The sequence below is a fragment of the Triticum aestivum genome, chromosome 6A (assembly GCF_018294505.1).
Source record: "Triticum aestivum cultivar Chinese Spring chromosome 6A, IWGSC CS RefSeq v2.1, whole genome shotgun sequence".
Classification (NCBI taxonomy): domain Eukaryota; kingdom Viridiplantae; phylum Streptophyta; class Magnoliopsida; order Poales; family Poaceae; genus Triticum; species Triticum aestivum.
This window is the reverse complement of record NC_057809.1, coordinates 596,631,221-596,651,805: the sequence shown is the minus strand read 5'-3', so window position 1 is coordinate 596,651,805 and position 20,585 is coordinate 596,631,221. Positions and strand designations below refer to the sequence as shown.

Here is a 20,585-nt window from a genome sequence, read left to right as displayed (position 1 = left end):
CACACATTGTGCTACTCAAGATAGAGACGCAGAGATCTTCTCCGCGAGTTACCATATCCATCGTAGTCATTTTTCATTAGTTTCGTGGCCAAACAATCTTATTGATAGTTAATTTCATTAGTACAGTTTGTTCAAGAAGTTGCCACGGAAATCTGTCGGCACTAATTCCCAAATTGATATCCATTTCATGGAAAAATCACAAGGTCAGGACGGTTCTGGTGAGAAGAGAGAAAAATATAAGTCGTCTTTAGTTTTTCTTGAACCATTTTTATTTCCAACCTTGTTTCTTTAGCACCAAATGGAATATACATTAAAATATCAATCATAATGTTCCCACATACAGTGGACGGAGAGGGGGACGTGGGAAAAGAACAAGGAGGCGGTGACATTGAAGGGGAGCGGTGGCAAGGAAACGATGTGGGATGGTGGGCGGGGTAGAAAACTCAATAGTTTCAGTAATTGCTTTTCTTAGCATACATGTGGTTTAAAGGTCCTTATTTTGAAACATCATGGGCTACAAATTGTTTCTCCAAATAAAGGAAAAAAACATGATCATGATATTCCGATGAGAACAAATACTATCTTGTTTCCAATTTATGTCGGGCCATTTCAAATAATTTGGTTTTCTGTAGCATTGACTACGATGTATATACGCAACTGACAGCAGCATGTGCTTATAAGTATATATATTTTACTATATAACTTTGTTATTAACACCAACTCGAAGTTAATTACGATCATGATTGAAATTGCGCAAACATCGGACGTTATTTTGCATAGTTCCTGCTGTATGCAATCCTTGTGATAAAAAAAAGGGAGGGGAGGGGGGGGGGGGTGTTGCAGGGAAGAAAAGCATACTATTGGCAGTATATAGCTCATGCATGATGATCAGGGAATGTAGGGTTTTTTATTAATTAAGAATAATACATTTGTTTATGGAGAGAGGAAGTAACTGTGAAAACGAATATGCGTAGTATGGATTGTTTTACATGTACACACACACACACATCAAACATACAAAATCAATACTAGATGCATGCCTCTTTTACCCTTCGGGGAGCACTTTCTAGAACATATGTTCTGTGACGCACGTTGTGATTAAACCTGCTGCCAGACTACAGTTGATGCTGGATTCTTTGGAGTTCTCGTCCCTACCCTCAACGTTTACCGCAATGCGCAAATAATATCATACATATACGGCTAGTGTCCAAGCAATCCAAAACGCATCCATAGATTAAGCAAGATAATTACATCCACATATGGCTGGTGCCTAATCGATCTAAAACCATCCACAAATTAAGCTATATGATTAATTCAAAGATAAACGCCATCGGCAAGACAGCAACGCAGAGTAATTTCATACCGGCTAGAGAGCTTAGCTGTAGAGGTATTACTTATCTTTTCTTTGTGAGCCGCTCATTGTATATATCACAGTCCATTTTATTTGGTCACCAGATGAATTAATTACCTTAAATCCTTTACAACTCTTACGGTGATTCCTTACATTGGATTATTCAGTCAAGATTTTGTGTGGAAAATCTGCCCGACATTAGTTAATTAATTACTCTCAGGTGAATATATTCTCTCCCACCGAAGATTAAAAAATAAAAATTCATGCAATTGTAATCAGATTTTTTTAAAAATACTCTCTCTGATCTATGTTATTTGTCGCTCGAACGGATATATTTAGCACCAAAAGTTGATAGAGATGTTAGCGTACGTACGTGGAGAGTAGTAATTTGGTTGAAGACCAGGTGAACGGTGATCGACCGATTGTGTGCCCATTTTGTCCTAGAACTGACGATTCCAAATCTAGCTTGTAGTTTTTCCAGTGGAGCCCTTGAAAGTGAGGTGAAAGACCTAGCAAATTAAGCACGCGGTCAATCAATTAAGATGCACCGCAACTATTCCAAAAAAAACATCTCGATCATATGATGAATGCTCTAAGAGCTAAAAGATGGAGATTTTGGAAACAAGCCAGCATCGAAACGTCATGATATTTTGTTTTGCTTTTTTTTGCTTTTCGAAGAGCCAATCAACATTCTGGTGGATATTTTCAGAAATATCATGAGGATAATTAGGTAGATCATCTTTATTTCTTATTGTACCATTCTCATTTCCAACCTAGTTTTTGTAGCACTGCAATATGCATGAACACATGGAATAAGGAAGCGGCGACCTAGGAGGGGTGCGGTGGCAAGGAGATGTCCGGTTCGGAATAGGGCATGGGGGGGTAGAAAACTCAATAGTTTAATGATTGCCCAGTTTTTTTGGCATGTGTTGTTTCAAAGGTTCGTGCTTTGAATAATACTTGTCTCAGACAAACTTGCAGCCATATTTGAATTTGTATGCCAAACAAAGAACTGTACAAACCCGTTTTAAGTTGTTGGTTTGTTAAAACTGGTTTTGCTAAAAATCATCTTAAATCTCATTTTGAAAACCTATCTGAAATACTACCAGCTAGGGAAAATATCAGGTGATACAGAAGCTAAAATGCTCCCATGCTACGATGCGATCTCGGCCGTTGGATCTCACATCCAACGTTCAACATCTGAGGGATGTGGACCAGGGCGCAATTATGGTCTTCCTGAATGTCTCTTTTGAAAATATTCTGGGGCTCTTGGGCTGACCATTGGATGTGAGATCCAATGGCCGAGATCACATCGTAGCATGGGAGCATTTTAGCCCCTACATCACCTGATATGCAAATGGGAGCCAAAATATATCTTAGTAACATGGTTTCTTTAGCACCGGCTACAAATATGTGCGTAGCTATCGACTATGTGTGTGCAAACAATACCAAACAACCATCCGACTCACTATGACAAATTAATTAGCACGGGTAACAATCTTTGAATTGAGAAATTGAAGTCTTGTAGTTTTTCCGGTGGTCCCTGAAAAGGAGTTGAAGAACATATATATTAAGGGCTTCTTTGATTCAAAGGATTTTCAAAGGAATTTTGGAGAATTCTAATCCTTAAAAATTTTTTCAACGTGGGTTGTTTGATTCGTAAGATTGTAAACCATAGAATTTTTTTCATATGATTCATTTGCACTAGATTTCATAGGAAATTTTCCATCCACTCAAACCTCTTTGAAAGAATTCTACGTTTTTCCTATGCACAATCAAACACGCGTACAATCCTGTAGGATTCAAGACGACATGCCACTCTAATTTCACATTTTTCCTATTCCTGCATTTTGGAAATCTTACGAATCAAAGAGGCCCTCACCGAGAAGCTCACTGGAAAAGAAGAAAAAGCATCTCAATCCCGTGTTAAAAGATGATTTTGCCAGAGCACCGACCAGTGTAGAAGCTGTGGACAATTCAAATCGGAAGATGCCATGAGGCTCACCATGAGCCACCCAACTCGACGGATCGACAAATCTCATATGGAAATATCGTAGGAATTAATAATTTTTTTTCAAGAACCAACTTGGCATACTAAATATCGCGGGGTTTAATTTGACCGTTTCATTTCTGAACTTGTAGAGATGCATTGGCCTGGTCTATTTAGCAGGTGAACTTCTTGTACGTTAACCGATGACCTGGTATATTTTTGTTTCAAGCATCAATGTTGCATCATTGGTTCATTAACAATTGAAGATATATCTGCAAAGTTAACATGCGAGTACCCAGGTGCCTTGGGCAAGCAGGAGATTTTCTTTGCAGTCTAACAAGCTTATGTGCTCTGCAATGCCCCAGCATCAACATTTTCAATTGGCCAACACCGTCTCAGGAGGCAACCACTTCTTCTGAACCTGAACTGCCTGCGTCGTGGCTGTACTGTTTGTTTCTGAATCTTCGTCAGTTTTACCTCCTCCAAATACTGATTAATAAACCCACACGCAGAGAAGGGACTCTGAAATTCATTTTCATGAATGACCCGTAAATTCACCAAATCGCGAGTAAGTAAATCAGAGTGATTCGAAGTATCCGCTAGCTCAAACAGTGATTGATTTGCTTCTTGAATCTCAATTAACGCCATTCATGCATGCTGGAAAAACGCATTCTGTACAGTTACGGACGGGCTCATCAATCGAATTGGTTCTAAAAACTCCAATTCTTCTGGCAATTTCTTTCCTATGTACTGTAGTACTAGTACTCTACTATCTTGCTACGGCATGTCGACGCTGTTCGTTTAGTTTACTGGCTGTCGCCGGCCGTGGACACGGCGGAGAGCCGGCTGGGCCGGGGGCGGAACCCGCCCGCGCGCCTCCGGTGCTGCAGCGACTGCTGCGCCGCGGGGGACGGCGCGAGCGCCCTGCGTGCCCAGTGCCCGCTCCCCATGGGGATGAGCCACGCCAGAGCGCCGCCCGTGCTCTTCGAGGTGGACGGCGGCGAAGGCGGGGAGGCCGGCCTGCTGCTGTTGCTGCTGCCGGCGGGGGCCGCCTGCTTGCGCTCCTTGTGGAGGCTGCAGCGGAAGGAGCCCGGGTGGTTCGTCGGGGAGCACATGCAGGAGGATCGACGGCTCCTGGTGGAGGACGGGGACGAGACGCTGACGGACTTGCCGGGCGAGCGGGCGGGGAGGTTGACGCGGGTGGGCGAGGCGGAGCGGTAGCTGGGGATCGACAGGACCGGGCCGCTGGGCCGACTCGCGGTGGCCGTCGCCATGAGAGATTGGAGAGATTAGAGTGGATGGAATCCGGTGCGCGGAGGAGATGGCTGCAGGTTTTGGAGACTTGAGAGAAGGGGGCGGGTTGGGCGGGATTTATGTAGCCGGGAGGGGTATTCTGGTAAATTCATGGGTTGGGAACTGGGTTAAGGTCGGGTTAACTAACTAACCGGGGTTAATAACGGGCGTAAAGCAGTGGGCCCGGACGGCTAGCACACAGGAATGGGTTCAGAATATTTTAGGACTCGTGCCAACTTGTTTTGAATATTTTGATTTGAAATGCTGCGTGCTGTGCCCATCCGACGCTTGTTGCTGTCAGAAAACCGGCTCCGGCACGCTGAAAGGCCGGACCCAGAAAAAAAGGGAGTTATCCTTCGAACGCTCGGAGCGAGGCAGGTGACGGTCAGGTTGGCACGGCTAGGCCCTGCACGACGTGACGCGCCAGCAGCCGGACGGACCCCAGCCGCCGGCCGTGGGATCGCCCCTGCTTTGCTTGAAACGCGGCCGGCCTCTGAACGCTCGACACACCGGCATCGGCGGCATCAGTCGCCGTAATGGCAGTGTCCATCGGCGCCGAATCTGTTCACTCACGCCCGCCAATGTTTGTCCGTGGAGTCCGCGCGAAGGAAGGGATCGAGATAACTGTTGCTACTGCGTCTCGCTTCCTTTGATTCTGGTCGACCGGACGATCGATCGTGGCCGTCTCTTTCACTCCCTCTTTCGCTCTCTCTTCCTCTTCCCGTCTTTTGATCTTGGTTGTTTCACTGTGAAAGTCCGTCCCTGGCAACATGCATGCCGGTGGATATTATCGTCGTGTACTCTTGTGCAGTACTGCATGCTCCTCTGTTTAACACACCGTGCCCACTGCCTCTGTGATTCTGTGGGCATAATCAGCAATCCAGCCACTGACAACGCAGTAAAGGACAGTTCTGGTGTTCCGTTTTTTCAACCCATATGCAGATCTAGTGCTAAAAAAACAGCACTGTTCATGTCACGGCCGCGCACATGCGCACGGTCACCACATCCCGACGCCGCGCGAAACGGCTATTCAGGCCGCGGCACATGGTCGGCCGGCCTCGCGGCGTGCCACGGACACAGACTGGGAGGGTGCGTGGCGACGGCCGGCCGCGCGCACATGGCCGACCTCGCTGCGTGCCAAGGATTGGGAGGGTGCGTGGCGACGGCCGGCCGCGGCAGCTGGCGCACGCAGCGCTCTGGGGCGGGCGCTACTAGGGTTCATTTTGTTTACGTTTTCTGCCCACACCTTGTCGTTTAGATTAGCAACAGAGAGCATCCTCAACAGGCGCCGGTCGCGCGCAAAAAACACATATGCGGCGCGCGCATCGGCTGGTTTGACGCGGCGCGCTACGCCCGCTACAGCAGCCGCGCTAAAATGCAGCGCGCAAAAAATGCAGCGCTCACTCATTTTAAACTAAATGCAAGCATTGAAAAATAGATATATTGCATAGATTTTAAAACGATACAAAGGTATTTTACATTCGAAACATAGATTGCATAATAATTAAAAACGACAAACGATAAAAAACGAGATAGATTGCATAAAAAAAAACTACTCTAAGTCGCTATCATCACTATCATCACCATTATCCTCCTCGGCGGTGTCGTCCGAGGTATCCAGCCAGATGTCCAACCACAGATCATCGTTCGGCGTGAAGAACGACTGCCCACCTGCTGCAATGAGATCGGACTGCGCGTTCGCCAACTCCTTGCGCCGACGCCTGTCCAACCGCGCCTCGCGGCGCTTTCGCGTGTCCTCCTCGCGACGCCTTGCCCAGTAGGCCTGCTCGTAGGCGACGTCCTCCGGGTGGCGGTGGCGCCACTCCGTCATGACCCGCTCGTCCTCCTGGGCAACGAGGAGGCGGCGCTGCCGCTCGTTGTGCTCCGCACGGTCTTATGCCGTGTTCAGACGCGGTGGCGGGGCACGGTCGAGCGCTTGTTGGAGCATGTAGACATCCTGAAAGTTCATCTGGCCGCGCGGCCGGCCTAGGCGCCACACCGCCGCGTCGTACGCGCAGCCGGCCTCGCGCGCCGTCCCGTACGTGCCGAGGCCGAGCCGAAGATCGCCGGAGTGTATCTCCGCGTAGTAGCCGCCGTTGGGGCGCAGGCGGACGCCGCGGTAGCCGGACGCGGGCGCTGAAGCGGCGCGTGCCAAAGAGTGGAAGAGGAGAAGAGGAAGCTTGGAGAGGCGCGTGGCGCGTGTCACACTTTATAGGCGCGCCGGAAGCGGTGCGCAAAAATGACGCGCGAGCTAGCGCCTTTTCGCGCGCGCGCAAGCGGTTCCCGCGCGCGTGGTTTTCCCGCCGCCGCTGAAGCGCGGCAAAACGCCCCGCGCACGCTAAAGGCTGCGTTTAGCGCGCGCGTCGTTTCGTGCAGCCGTTGAAGATGCTCTTAGCCCTGCCGAGCCGAGCTGTCGTTGCCTGGCTCCATGCGCTGCACCACTCACGGCGGTTGACACATACATGCCCTGATCACGTGGCCTGCTGATAGACAGTTCCAAAATGTAGATCCGTTTGTGCAAAACATGTGCATCAATCATGCGGAGCTTGGTGGTGGATCTTCAAATCGTGCTGCGCTTATTGTTGAACATATTCTTCGCTTGATTGCGCGCAAATATATATGATTGTCTGCCCGGTTTTGGAAAAATGATAAAATAGTATAGAAGACCTCAAAAACAAAAGTTGATCGTGGGAGATACTAAAAGGGACGAGCCGAACCGGATGCTGCACTTAGAAGAATCTCGTTGATATGTTTTGAAAGAGGAAGATCTTACTAATCCATTTCGGCCAAAGCACGCGCTGCGTGTATCCAATTGGTCTAAGCCTGGACCGACCCAATCTCGATATAGCGTGATATCCTGAGATGCACGTATGCAATCGGTGGTAAATCATCCTAGCCCGCTGGCTCTGTTACAAGTGAAGCAACATAGGCACGTAGTAGACCCTGGCGTGCGCAGTCGAGCCACCGGCCAGTGCGGCCGTGGCACAGAACGGGAAGGTTCGACGGCGACGGCATTCGGTTGGCCGGTGGCATTGCCCCCGGTTCCGGCAAGAGCCAAACGGAGGACCACGTGCCGGACCGAACTGGCCGGTCGGCGAGGCAGTTATCCCGTCCTGGTCAGCTCCGACGCTACTAGCTCGATCTAGCTAGCTACACGCGCGCGCTGAAAGAGACGCCACGTGCATCGACTATCCACCATGCATGGCAGGCAACCAGTAGAAGCCATGCATGCACGTACCCTCCCCTTGCTCCATAACCTACAACTCCGATAGCAAATATTTTGTTGAGCAGAGACAGAAGCCGGCGCGATGTCCTCACAATTATTCACCCTTTCATATTTAATTTACGTTTCGTGCCTGCATTATTTTGTCTCTCTTTGTAGTGCGAGTAGTTTAGAAGGCGGTCCGGTTGTCAAAGCTGGCCGAGGCGATTTATTTACTGCTGTTCGTGCCGACCATGAGCTGCTGAAGCCTGCATTCCATGCATGTGTGCACGCTAATGACACGACAACAATGTAAATCACAAAAAGTTACCACCAAACGACATATACTGAACCTGACACCAGCCACGTACACCCACATGTACGATTAATTAACAAGTTTTCTCGTCAGCAAAAGATCCAGAAATTTAATCGCGGCCGACGACGACATGGATCCACGACGTAACAGGGACACGGTGATGCGCAGGGAAATTAAGCGTTTGTCGCGGTTCCTGTCGTCAGGATCACGCTTGGTGTAGATCAACTCAGCGAGTCGGTGAGGGATCCGGCTTGCCTGTTCCCTTTCCATGCTCCCATCCGTACTCTCACTTTATCTTACGGTTGTTTTTTTTTTCTCTTTTCTTTCTAATCTAAACATCTCCGCTTGATTTTAAGGGGTGGGCCGGACCTTATTTTCTTCCAATCAAATCAAGCCACATACGCGGGAGCACGGATGGGCACACGCCGGGGGAGCAGGCAAGTCTCGTCCGTCGGTGAGAGGCAGAATAGCGATACGTCGACATGTAAATTGAGATAAAATTTCCGCATGCATCCGCCGTTCCTGCAGATATCTGATTTCAGTTTCATCTAGAAAGTTTCCCGTAAAAAAAATCTTCTAGAAAGACCAGGTATACAAAACTTGCATATCCTCCCGATATTAACCAACTACACATGGTAATCTCCGTGATCAGCCACAATAATTAATTAGCTTCCCGAGGAGCTAGCAAAACTTTTAGGAGAAACATAATGAATTTATGAGGAGAAAAGATTCACTGTCATCAAGCGAGCAATGCATACCCCCTATGTATACCTATGTCCAACCCGATCTGAAATCTTGCACATTTTTTTCATGAAACATTTACCCTAGTGCTTCTTCTGAAACAGTTTTCCTTGATCGAGATGCACAAAGTCAGAAGTTCGGACCGTAATTCACACGGTTGACATCGCCCCGCCTACAGGCTATTAGCAATTCCAGATCATCACTCATCATGTCTTGCTAAATAAACTGTCCGGTCCCCCGAGTCCAACACCCTGCGCCCGAGGGAAACTGAATTTATGTTGCACACTCTGAACTTAGAACTAGTGCAAAGAACCGGCGTTGCAGGTCAAAAAGTACACGACGGGGACATGCCAGTGCACACCACTGCTAAGTCAATTCCCAGCCCCCGATCTCCCAGCAAAATCTTATCAGAGCATCTGCAGAAACTTCTACCGCGGATTGCCTAGTTGAAGCGGCACTGAACTTCTCCTGGTTCCTTGTCAGGCAGATCACAGAATAACTCCAGCCCGAGTGACTGTGCAATGACTCGATCGTGCCCTCGCGCTTGGGCAATCATGTCGTGTCAGTGGCAAGAGAGACCGACCTTCCTTCGAATCCTTCGAGAGCGTCGATCAAGCCCATTTGTGCGTCCGCGCGTGCGACCGAATTCGGCCTCCGGCGGTGCATGTCGCGATCGAGTTATTCCGACGGGTCATGCGTTCTGTTGACCTTCTCGGCCGTCTTCGACGCCGACGCTCCAGAGCTTCTACTTTGGATCTGCGAACGCCCGCCTGATTTTTAACGAGCTTGTTGGGGGTAGTAGCAGTGCCGTACCAACTGGATCGTCAGATATTCAACGAGTTCGTTATATGTATTCCACTCTCAGCAACTCCACTTGGGTTTGGCTTGTCGGCTGTTCGACGCATATGCCGGCTGTTCATACAAAAGCAGCCAGTTTTGAGCAGAAAATAGCTAATGATTAATTCGTGTTTTTGAGTTTTTGTCAGTATTCCGTTCGTTCGTCTAAAAAGGCACTGATATTTTTCGTCGGTATAGAAAAAGAAGCACCGCACGCACTGCACTTGAAAGAGAGACAAGAGCCAACTAACGTACTACATGGCGCCAATCCAAAAGGTGACAACTGACAAGAAGCTGGCCAGCTGTGCGCGCCCACCGGTCTTCCAACATCTTCATCTTCTTCCGCAAGTTGAAGAGTTGGAGCGGGGATTTCCAACTGCTAGGTCGTCCGTCGCGCCAACAGTAAAATACACACACAGAAAAACATTGGTTCAGCGGCAGCCTCACTTCCTTCATCGCTGGGATCATGAAATCCTACAGAAACCTCGTCGGAATCGGGGGATTGCTCTCGTGCTCCAAGTTGCTGGCCTGAACCGTCCGGCTGGGGCCACGGGTGCCGCCCGCGTGACGGAGGAAGCGCCGGCGAGACGCCACTGACCTCTTGCGGAGCTTATCCAAAACCAAAACAGGGGCGAGACGCATCCACACTCCAGAGAGAGGAACAAAAGCAGAAAGTTGTTGCGGCAAATCATCCATGATCCGGAATGGATAGGCCTCCGGCCACGGGACAGATTAGATGCATGTATGTGTCTCCAATTTGTAACTCATGATTATGCATATCCAAAACCAGAGGGAGTTGTACACAGCGGAGCAGAGAGGACGAAGAGGCTCACTCTATGACTATGTAAATCTACGAGCTGGCTAATTGGCCAGGCGGGAACCGAGAATTTGGTCTAAAACTCGAATTCTTACGGGATTTTTTCCCCATCTACTTTATCTTGCTATATGGCATGTTGACGTTGGTCTACTGGTGGTTGTCCCCGGCGCGGTCGCCGGCCATGGACACAGCGGAGAGCCGGCTCGGCCGGGGACGGGACCGGCCCACGCGCCTCCGGTGCTGGAGCGACTGCTGCGCCGCGGAGGACGGCGCGAGCGCCCTGCGTGCCCAGTGCCCGCTCTCCATGGGGACAAGCCGCACCAGCGCGCTGCCCCTCTGCTTCGAGCCGGCGCTGCCGATGGACGGCGGGGAGCCGGGCTTGCTGTTGCAAGATGGAGCCGCCTGCTTGCGCTCTTTGTGGAGGCTGCACCGGAAAGAGCCCGGGTGGTTTGTCGGGGAGCACATGCAGGACCGACGGCCCTTGCTGGCGGCGGCGCCGGCAGGGGCAGGGGAGGAGGACGAGACGCTGACGGACTTGCCCGGCGAGCGTGTGGCGCCACCGGCGGGCAGGTTGACGCGGGTGGGCGAGGCGGAGCAGTAGCTGGGAATCGACAGGACCGGCCCGCTGGGCCTACTCGCAGTTGCCGTCGCCATGAGAGAATAGATCGAGGAGTGCAAGCGTTGGAGTGGTGGTTTTGCTGCTGGTTTGGGGGAGTTCGAGTGAACTGAAAGGACCGCGGGTTTGGCGCACTATATAGAGGTATATAGAAGTGGAGGGGTATTCTGGGGAGAGCAGGGGTTCGGGCATAAAGCAGTGGGCGTCTGAGCTGTGGGCCTAGACAGCAGCACACCGGACTTGGTCCTGGGTTCAAGGCAGGTAGGTCCACCCCCCAATATTATAGGACTCATGCCAACTTTTTTTTTTGAATATCTTTTACTCAAAAAAGAAATTTTTTGAATATCTTTTGTCAAAATCTGGTCAATTTATTAAGTAGCATGGTGCTATTATGCAGGTATTGCAAAAAATTACTCCGTCCGAACTAAACCATTGACAACTGCTAATTTAGTGAAGATTTCTCATGACCAAAGATTTCCTCACCAACGAATTGGAACATACTGTTATTTCTGTTGAAACGCACGATTCATAATTTGTTGTCTAGAAAAACCGTCGTATAGAAGCATAAGCATTGGTCCTATTTGGATCACGGGGTTAGAGCTAGTTTGGATTAGTTGGAGGCTTAAATAACCCAAAGTATCCAAACAGGAAGGGTTAGAATGTGTTAGTTCCATCTAACCCAACTATCCCGATGAAGAGGTGCTTATTTGGATTAGAGTGGGTTAAAAAATAACTCTAACTCTAACTAACTGTGTTAGAGTATCCAAACAGGGCCATTGATGTAACTCTAGCAGCGTGGCTCCTAAAACTGTGTGTAGCCCAGGTGCCGCCCATCTGTGGCATTAAACCGTTTCCGGCACACTGAAAAGACGGTGCCAGGAAAAAGGAACCAATATGTCCGAACGTTCAGACCCTGGCCGGTGATTGTCTGGTTGGAACGACTAGGACCTCGTCGACGTGACGCGGCAGCCGCCGGCCGTGGGATCGCCTCAGCTCCGCTTGAAATGCGGCGGACCTCTGAATGTTCGACACAGTGGCATGGGCGGCATATCGGTCACCTTAATGGCATTGTCCATCAGCACCAAACCTATTTACTGGCGCCCATGTACGTTGGTTCATGGAGTCTCTGCGCGAAGGAAGGTATCATGGAGCCCGCCGGTGATGTGTACGTGAAGGATCGCATGCACGATCGCTGTTACTAGTAGTACTGCTCTGCATCTGGCTTCGGTGGGCATGATCAGCACTCCAGCCACTCACAAACACATGAAGGACAGATTCGCTATGGAAAACGCCGCACGCGCGACGCGGCACGCGACGGCTATGGTGGGAGGGGTCAGGGGTGACGACGATGGCGGCCGGCGGGGCAGCTGGCAGCGCACCGGGGGCTACTCCTACTAGGGTTCCTGTTTGTTTTTGTTTCTGGCAACACCTTGTCAATCGTTTTGGATTTGCAACAGCTCATCATCGTGGTTGAGCTCTGTCCGTATAGACGCGGGTCTACAAATTGCTGCATTTGTCTCCTACACTCGCATAAGAGCATCTACAGCCGGATCTTTTAAACACGTATTAACCGTCCAAGCCTGTCCGGTCACTGATCGACCAAAAAAAAAGAATTAATCGGAGTTCTCAAACCGTGGACAAACGCATGGGCTAACCGTCATCGCTCATATCCAGCCCAAATATACGGTGGGTATGAGACGGCCCAGGCGCATTCATCACTTCCGCTTGGCGTTTGTCCACGGTCACTTTCATTGGCGCCGCCGATGCAGACTCCAGAGTCGATGGCACACGCCGCCCGCCGCGAGAGGTAGAGGGCAAAGGGAGATGAGGGGCGCGTCCAACACGACTGCGCAGTTTGCCCGTCGCCACCGCGTGATGTCGGTGCCCGACAAGGAGGACCGACTCCTTCAGTGGGTATACCGTCGGTCACTTACCACGGCGGAGATGGACACCCAGCGGCTTCGGAGGATCAACGCCACCTAGCGTGAGGCGGCGGAGGTGGCGAGGGTGGCCAAGCTCAAGCGCAAGTAGGATCACGTCGTCCGGTGCTTGCAAGGCTACATCATCATCTTCGATTCCTCCTCTAATGATGGGTCCAACTCCGACGTAAACCCACCTCCTGCAGTGGACGGCTACCTCAGCGCCGGCGACCCGAAGGGCAAAGGGCCGGCGAAGAAACGGTGAAGCTCGTCCCTTCCTCCTTTTATATAATCTAGCTTTAGTATCTAGTTAGAATGGAATGTGCTGATCGTTGAACTGTGTAAATTATGTGAATTATTTCTATTTGGTATCGCAGTCGATTTGGTTGTTTGGTGATCAACACACTACATTGCATGATTCTGTATGGATATAGGGTGCCGAATATGAGATACGCAGCCGTGGACCCTTATCTCTCTGCGGAGCAATTTGGACGTCCAAATTCCAGCACTCACGAGACAAACTAGGGGGCGATATGCGGGAGTCTAGACATCGTGCAAGCCAACAAAAACACACCATGTGCCCTCCTCTCTCTCTCTCCGCAGAGCTCGGCAACGCTCCTGCTGCCGCGCAATCTTCCATGCATGTAGACACTAGAACACTGTAGTTGATCTTCTCGCGAACTCGTCAAGACTGTCGCTGCCCCACGTAAAAAGTACGCGCACTGCAGGCATTGGCCGAGCCCGCCGCCATGATGTTGGCAACGGGACGACGCCCAGTACTTGTGGAGCTCCACAGTCCAGGCCTCGTCGGCTCGCCTCCCTCGCCATTGGACCCATGGCCCCAACGAGCAAATGATGTGGCGTGCAGCCTTGGCCACCTGTACTTCGCAGAGAGGCCAGAGAGTGACCCCTTGAAAGCTTTTGAGGCTCGTGCGGTTGTGGGTGGCTACGGGCTCCTCTTTCTATGGCACATCGGCGGTTGCAGTATAGCCAACACGGCGTCGCTGGGCGGTTGCGGCTCCGTCTCTGGCATTGATTCTCCTGTCCGGTTCGAGGCCGATCCGGACTCCTATGAGGAAGAATCCACGGTGCGCGGAAGAGTCCTTAGGGCCGCAACTCTTTCACTGGAGCAGGTTGTCGTGGTACTTGAACATGTCGACACGCTCCAGGAAGATGGAGACCACCATGGTGCCGAAGAGAAGGCTGATGATGGCCACATACACGTACGTCCTCGTGTGAGATAACACGGAACAACGCCCAGAAGATCCCAGCACCACCTTGGACGTCTGTGCCAGCACCAGTGGCAGAGCTATGTGTAGTTCTGAAGAGTTCAATCATTTGGCCCCTTGAAGTTGCATATCCCCCTCCCCTGATTCTCCTCAAGCTTCGCCAGTGGCCACCACCATCTTGGAATGAATTCAAGAACCTGGCGCGCGCGTAAGAGTGACCCTGCTGGAATCAATCGGCATCATAGCGCAGCCTCGACGGCGCAGCAGACCGCGCGCGCCTTGGCTGCCTCGCACGGGGAGCAGGGAGGGGGGAAAGCAGTGCAATTTTGTCCCCGGGCAAGCCTCCGAGCGCCGAGTTCCTCATGGTCGTGCCGCCGCCATACTTCTTGAAGAGCACAGACGTGTTCGTGTACACATCATGTACTGGGTGCCGACGTGCCGTCCCTCTGCTCCCGACGAATGAGTCGTTTCCGTGGCACACGAAATCGGACCGCAACTGCACGATGCCACCGGCGGACTTGGAGCAGAGGAGGGAGAGCCTGGCCTTGGCGGAGTGCATGCCGCCGGTGCAGACATCGGCCGAGTGGTCGGAGCGGCACTGGTAGAGGCCGGCCGGAGGTGTCACAAAACGCACATCGAATGTTTGATAAAAATGTCTAGAAAAATTGAAACGGATGTTTACAGGTAGCATCAGATTGCATGCTTCCGTACTACTGTCCGAATGTAAAAATGGACATATATACGGGAGATATTTGGAGGTCTTCCTTAAAGATGCCCTAACCGCAGCAATATTTTTTTCGTAGAAATCATGTAATCATAGAGCTCGTGCTTATAGTTGCACATTCTTCGATCGGTTGATTCCGTGCATAGATACGATTGTGCCCGATTTTGGAGAAGAAATAATGCAGATACGAAGTGGCAGTGCAGTATCATGTGCCAAATATATTCCTTGACTGATAATGGAACAAAATGTTGAAAATGACGGGCTAGATTAGTGCATGGGTTTGGCCATCTGGCAATTTGGGATCGATTCGACCGGAAATGAAAGGGAATCGGAACAAATATGGGTGGAATGCATTTCGGTGATGCCGATCTTGTTGATACGTTTCGAAAGAGGTGGATCTTGTTAGACTTTTTCGCCCAAAGCATGCGCCGCACGTGTCAAATTAGGCTAAGCCTAGCCCGACCAAATCTCGATGTAGCGTGATCTCGTGAGATGCGTGTACAATCCATCGGAAATCAGGCCTATTCCGGCCGGCTCAATCACAAGTGAAGCAAGCAAGATCAAACATTGTATATAACTGTTGGACCCTAATCAGCACGGTGAATGAGGCTTACTAGCTTTGGGCGTTTGGCAACGACGTGCGCAGCGCAGCGCGGCCACCGGCCAGAGGGGGGCTACGTTACTACGTACGTGTACGTGTGGCCACCTAACTGAAAGTTTACTCTGTGAGGTCACTCGATGATCGTGTACGAGTCTCGGTCGGTTGGCCGTTGCACTACCCCGGATCCGGGCAAGAGGCAGTTGATCCATCATGGTCAGCTCCTACTCTACTAGCTCCGGCTACACAAGCCCAAAGAGATACCACGTCAGTTAAACTCTTGAATCAATCTGAAATGCTTGACACGCTGGCTATAAATAGCACGGATCTGACCACTGATCGGTACTCCCTCCCTAAACTAATATAAGAGCGTTTAGATCACTAAAGTAGTAATCTGAATGCTTTTATATTAGTTTACAGAGGGAGTATATGCTAACCCTAATACTAGACACGTACGCCCACATGTAACGTGCTGTATTATACAGCAATATACGGTTTGAACGCTTGTACGCGCAGGAGCTAAGCAAATTTTGTTCCCTTTTTTCATGTTCAACCATGAAAGCAATGTTAATATCCGATCGATCGCTAGCTAGCTCTCTCTTTCGCGTGAACGTATGTTGGGACATCAACTAGATTCATTTTAGCAATATATCTACTCCCTTCATCCATAAATAAGTGTACATCTAGCTTTTATTTTAAGTCAAAGTTTAAATAAATTGACCAACTTTATCAAAAATAGTATTAACATATGTGACATCAAATTGATATATTGTCAAAGTACATTTCAAAACGAATCTAGTGATACTAATTTGGTGCCATAAATGCTTTTACTTTTTTCTAGGAAGGTGGTCAAAGTATTAAAACTTTGACTTAAGACAAAAAACTAGATGTATACTTATTCGCGGACGGAGGGAGTAGGTTTTTAATTCAGGGTGACGCCGACATGGATCGACACACAACGAAGCGGTGAGGCGCAAGGAAATTGGGCAAGTAGGCGGGACCGCGGGAGACAGAAAAATGAAAAGAAAATATAGCGATAGGTCGATATGCAAACTTAGATAAAATTTCCAGATGAATCCATTAGCTTGGACTAGGACGTCTGTTTCTGCAGGCATCGGATTTCGGTTTATGTTTATGTAAATACTTCTAGAAAGACTGAGTATGAAAAACTTACTTTTTTGGCGAAAGGTGTACAAAACTTACATATCCTTTTTTCTCTGCGGGAGTAAAAACTTACATATTCTTGATTGTAAGCAACTACATAGTGTAATCTTCACTTATAACATACTCCCTATTCCCTACGATAGTGTCAAAAAACATCTTATATTAAGTTACGGAGGAAGTATTAGCCAGCTCGTGATCAGCCACACTAATCAATCCGAGCGCTGAATTTCTGACGGAAAACAAACTTGTAGAAGCAATGCGTAGCTTATGCTATACATATGCACTACCAATCTGATCTGAAACATTTTTTCCTGGATCCGGAAGCACAAAGTCAGAACTTGGGACCGCAACTCAATCTGTTGACATTGCCCTGCCTACAGGCTAGCCATTACTGCTTCAGGTCATCATCCCTAGGCTCTGTCTAATTGTTCTCTCTTCAAGTCCGAAACCTGCGCCAGAGGGAAGCAGACTTTGTGTTAACACTATATACATACTCTGAACTAGAAATAGTGCAGAACCGGTAGTATTTTACAGGTCAACGTGAACACGACGGGGACATGCCAGTGCACACCATACAGAAGTCAATCTTCAACCCCCAAAATCTCCCGGCAAATCTTATCAGAGCATCTGCAAAAGCCATCAATAATTCACCAAGAATCGAACCTTCCCGCCCTGCCTTGTGCGATGCAACTCGCCGACGGCGCGCACCATCCGTCGTTCATGGCTTCTAAGACTCCGGCGCACGTTTATGTATGGCGCCTCCGCCCGCTTTCGGTCGGCGCATTGCCTCCGGCGCGGGACGTTTACATGGACTTTACCGGTAATTCGTTGCACTTTTTTCACCGGCTTATTACTATCGGTCGCGGTTGCGTCCTGCCTGGACCAACAAAGCTCTAATCCATTTCGAGACAGTGGAAAAACGTACACCGGTACGTAGCCATCGAGGTGGCACTGACTTCTCCAGGTTCTGTGCCAGGCAGTCGAGTGACTGCGCACTGGCTAGATCGTGCCCTCGTGCACGGGTAAGCCATGTCGAGGGCTCGAGGCAATAGAGGCCGGCCTTCCTTCAGGAGCGCTGAGTCCATTCGTGCGTCCGCGCGCGCGACCGGGTCCGGCCTCCGACGGTGCTCGCTGCTCGGCCCGGGGCACGTCGCGATCGAGTTATTCCGACGGGTCATGTATGCGTTGTGTTGACCTGCTCGGCCGCCGCCAACGCTGACGCTCCAGAGCTTCTTCTTCTTATGGTTAGCAAAGCAAGTGTCTGTCCAATATTTGACGAGCTTGTTGTGGAAGCAGCACGTACCAACTGGATCGTCAGATATTCAACGAGTTCGTTAAATCACTGCTAGTTCTATTAAACTGCCTGCAGCTCCACTTGGTTTTCAACTGTCAGCTGTTCAACGCATCGATTTGTGTATGTGCGTGTACATACTCCTACATAAAAAGGCCTTGGTTGCTGAGTGCCTACTCATGCCAACTCCTGTATTGTGTATGCTCAGTATTTCTTTCTTTCTTTCTTTTTTCTGAAGAAAACAGGGAGGAGCTCCCCGGATGTGTATCTTGAGTACTCCCTTCGCTCATCTGAAAAGGTGCAATGATATTTTTCGTTCGATAAGAAAAGGGAAATTCCACGCGGTGTGCAGTGTACTATCTGACGTACATGGCGCCAACCCAACGCAACACATTTCCGGCCAAGAACCAAAAGTGATAGCAAGAGCCAGCTGTGTCCGTGTCTGTGTGCGCCCACCGATCTCCAATATCTTGTTGCGCAAGTTCAAGAGCGGGAGGGGGAATCCCAACTGCCACGCCGTCCTTCGCGCCAACAGTAAAAATAGCACGACAGGATCGAGAGAGAAGAAATATCACGAGCGGGAAGAAGAAAAGTCCTCAGTTCATCATCAGTAGCGCGCGTCATGAAATTTTGCCGGGATTTCTCCCGTGCTCAATCTCCATCCAAGTGGCTGGCCTGATCCGGCCGGCTGGGGGCACGCACGGGTGCCGCGTGACCGGAGTAAGCGGCGGCGAGACGCTACTGAGTACTGACCTCTTGCGGAGCTTATCCGAAACCAAAACAGAGGCGAGATGTACTCCAGAAACAGAGACAGAAGCAGAAAGTTGTTGGGCAAACAGATCATCCAAGGATGGATAAGCAAGCCTCTTGTCACGGGGCAGAGCAGATGCATGTACCATGTGTCTCCAATTTGCTACTCATGTACGTATATCCATATATTATCCAAAAAGACACTCCAGGCGTATACACAGCAGAGGGGAGAGGACGAGCTCATCGAATTGGATACTCTAAAACTCCAATTTTCTGCAGCAAACGGGAGACCCCGGCCTGTGAATTATTTGGGGAATTTCTTTCCTACAATGTTGCTATGGCACGGGGAATTTCCCTCCTATGCTCATTAATTTTCCTATGGCATGTCGACGCTGGTTTTTTATTGGTTGTCGCTGGCGCGGTCGCCGGCCACGGACACGGCAGAGAGCCGGCTCGGCCGTGGGCGGGACCCGCCCGCGCGCCTCCGCTGAAGCGACTGCTGCGCCGCGGGAGAAGGCGCGAGCGCTCTGCGTGCCCAGTGCCCGCTCTCCATGGGGACGAGCCGCACCAGCGCGCTGCCCGTGCACTTGGAGCCGGCGCTGCCGACGGACGGCGGGGAGCAGGGCTTGCTGCTACCAGACGGGGCCGCCTGCCTGCGCTCCTTGTGGAGGCCGCAGCGGAAGGAGCCCGGGTGGTTCGTCGGGGAACACATGCAGGACCGACGGCTCTTGCCGGCGGCAGGGGACGAGGAGGAAGAAGACGAGACGCTGACGGACTTGGCCGGAGAGCGGGCGGCGCCACCGGGGGAGAGCTTGACGCGGGTGGGCGAGGCGGAGCGGTAGCTGGGTATGGACAGGACCGGCCCGCTGGGCCGACTGGCAGCCGCCGTCGCCATGTGAGATCAGAGAGCGGGAGGCCGGAAGCAGAGCAGGGATGTTTGCTGTGGTTGCCTGGTGCTTTGGGAGAGTTGAGAGTAAACTGAAGAAGAGAACGGCCTAGCCGGAATTTATAGAGCCAGGAGGGGCATTCTGGTAACTTGAGCGAATGGGGGAAGAAGTGAAGCAGTGGGCGTCTGCACCGTGGGCCCTGACGGCAGCCCACCGGAATCGGTCTTGGATTCAGGACACGTAGGTCCCATCTCCCAATATTGTATGCATGCCAGCTTGCTTTGAATGGAATACCAATTTCAGCGTCAAAATTCTGGTCCATTTCTTGCATGGCAAACCAGCATCTCGCTATTGTTCATACAGTACGTGCTATAGTACTACTATTATATTAGTATAAAAAATATCTTAATTAGTCATGTCTCCGTGTGAACTGCGCTGATTCGTAAGAAAAAGTGCCGAACTGCCGATGCAGCCAGAGTTGGGCAATGCCGAGCGTTCGGATTCCTGCGTGCAGCCGCCCACCGGTTGTGCCATGTTGCTGTCAGTAAACCGGTTCCGGCACACTGGAAGGAAGGCCCCAACAAAAGTCATCCTCGAGTGCGCAGACTCGGGCAGGGGAGGATGGTCAGGTTGGCACGATTAGATAAGACCTGAACGACGTGACGCGCCAGCAGCCGGACGGACCCCAGCCGCCGGCCGTGGGATCGCCTCCGCTTTGCTTGAAACCCGGCCAACTGCTGAACGTTCGACACGGCGGCATGGCTACCAGTCGCCGTAATGGCTGTGTCCATCGGCGCCGAACATGTAGGCGACCTGTTTGCGGCGTCCGCGCCAAGGAAGGGAAGCATCGCACGCACGAG

The 20,585-nt window shown here is 50.6% G+C and overlaps 3 protein-coding genes across 3 annotated transcripts; all 3 read right to left on the bottom strand.

Annotated features, from left to right (window-relative positions):
* Positions 1-3,956: 3,956 nt before the first annotated feature.
* LOC123131222 (uncharacterized) lies at positions 3,957-4,671 on the bottom strand. Its single transcript, XM_044550945.1, has one exon. The coding sequence runs from the start codon at positions 4,613-4,615 to the stop codon at positions 4,148-4,150; it is 468 nt and encodes a 155-aa protein (XP_044406880.1). The 5' UTR covers positions 4,616-4,671; the 3' UTR covers positions 3,957-4,147.
* A 5,802-nt stretch (positions 4,672-10,473) lies between these two features.
* LOC123131221 (uncharacterized) lies at positions 10,474-11,263 on the bottom strand. The gene has a single exon (XM_044550944.1). It carries the CDS (start codon positions 11,199-11,201, stop codon positions 10,695-10,697), a length of 507 nt encoding a protein of 168 aa, XP_044406879.1. The 5' UTR covers positions 11,202-11,263; the 3' UTR covers positions 10,474-10,694.
* Positions 11,264-19,010: 7,747 nt separating this feature from the next.
* Positions 19,011-19,829, bottom strand: LOC123131220 (uncharacterized). The gene has a single exon (XM_044550943.1). It carries the CDS (start codon positions 19,731-19,733, stop codon positions 19,239-19,241), a length of 495 nt encoding a protein of 164 aa, XP_044406878.1. The 5' UTR covers positions 19,734-19,829; the 3' UTR covers positions 19,011-19,238.
* Between the last annotated feature and the right edge of the window lie 756 nt (positions 19,830-20,585).

Bases quoted from the DNA above. Each gene is read 5' to 3' on its own strand.
- LOC123131220 (XM_044550943.1), bottom strand. From the start codon at position 19,733: ATGGCGACGGCGGCTGCCAGTCGGCCCAGCGGGCCGGTCCTGTCCATA.
- LOC123131221 (XM_044550944.1), bottom strand. From the start codon at position 11,201: ATGGCGACGGCAACTGCGAGTAGGCCCAGCGGGCCGGTCCTGTCGATT.
- LOC123131222 (XM_044550945.1), bottom strand. From the start codon at position 4,615: ATGGCGACGGCCACCGCGAGTCGGCCCAGCGGCCCGGTCCTGTCGATC.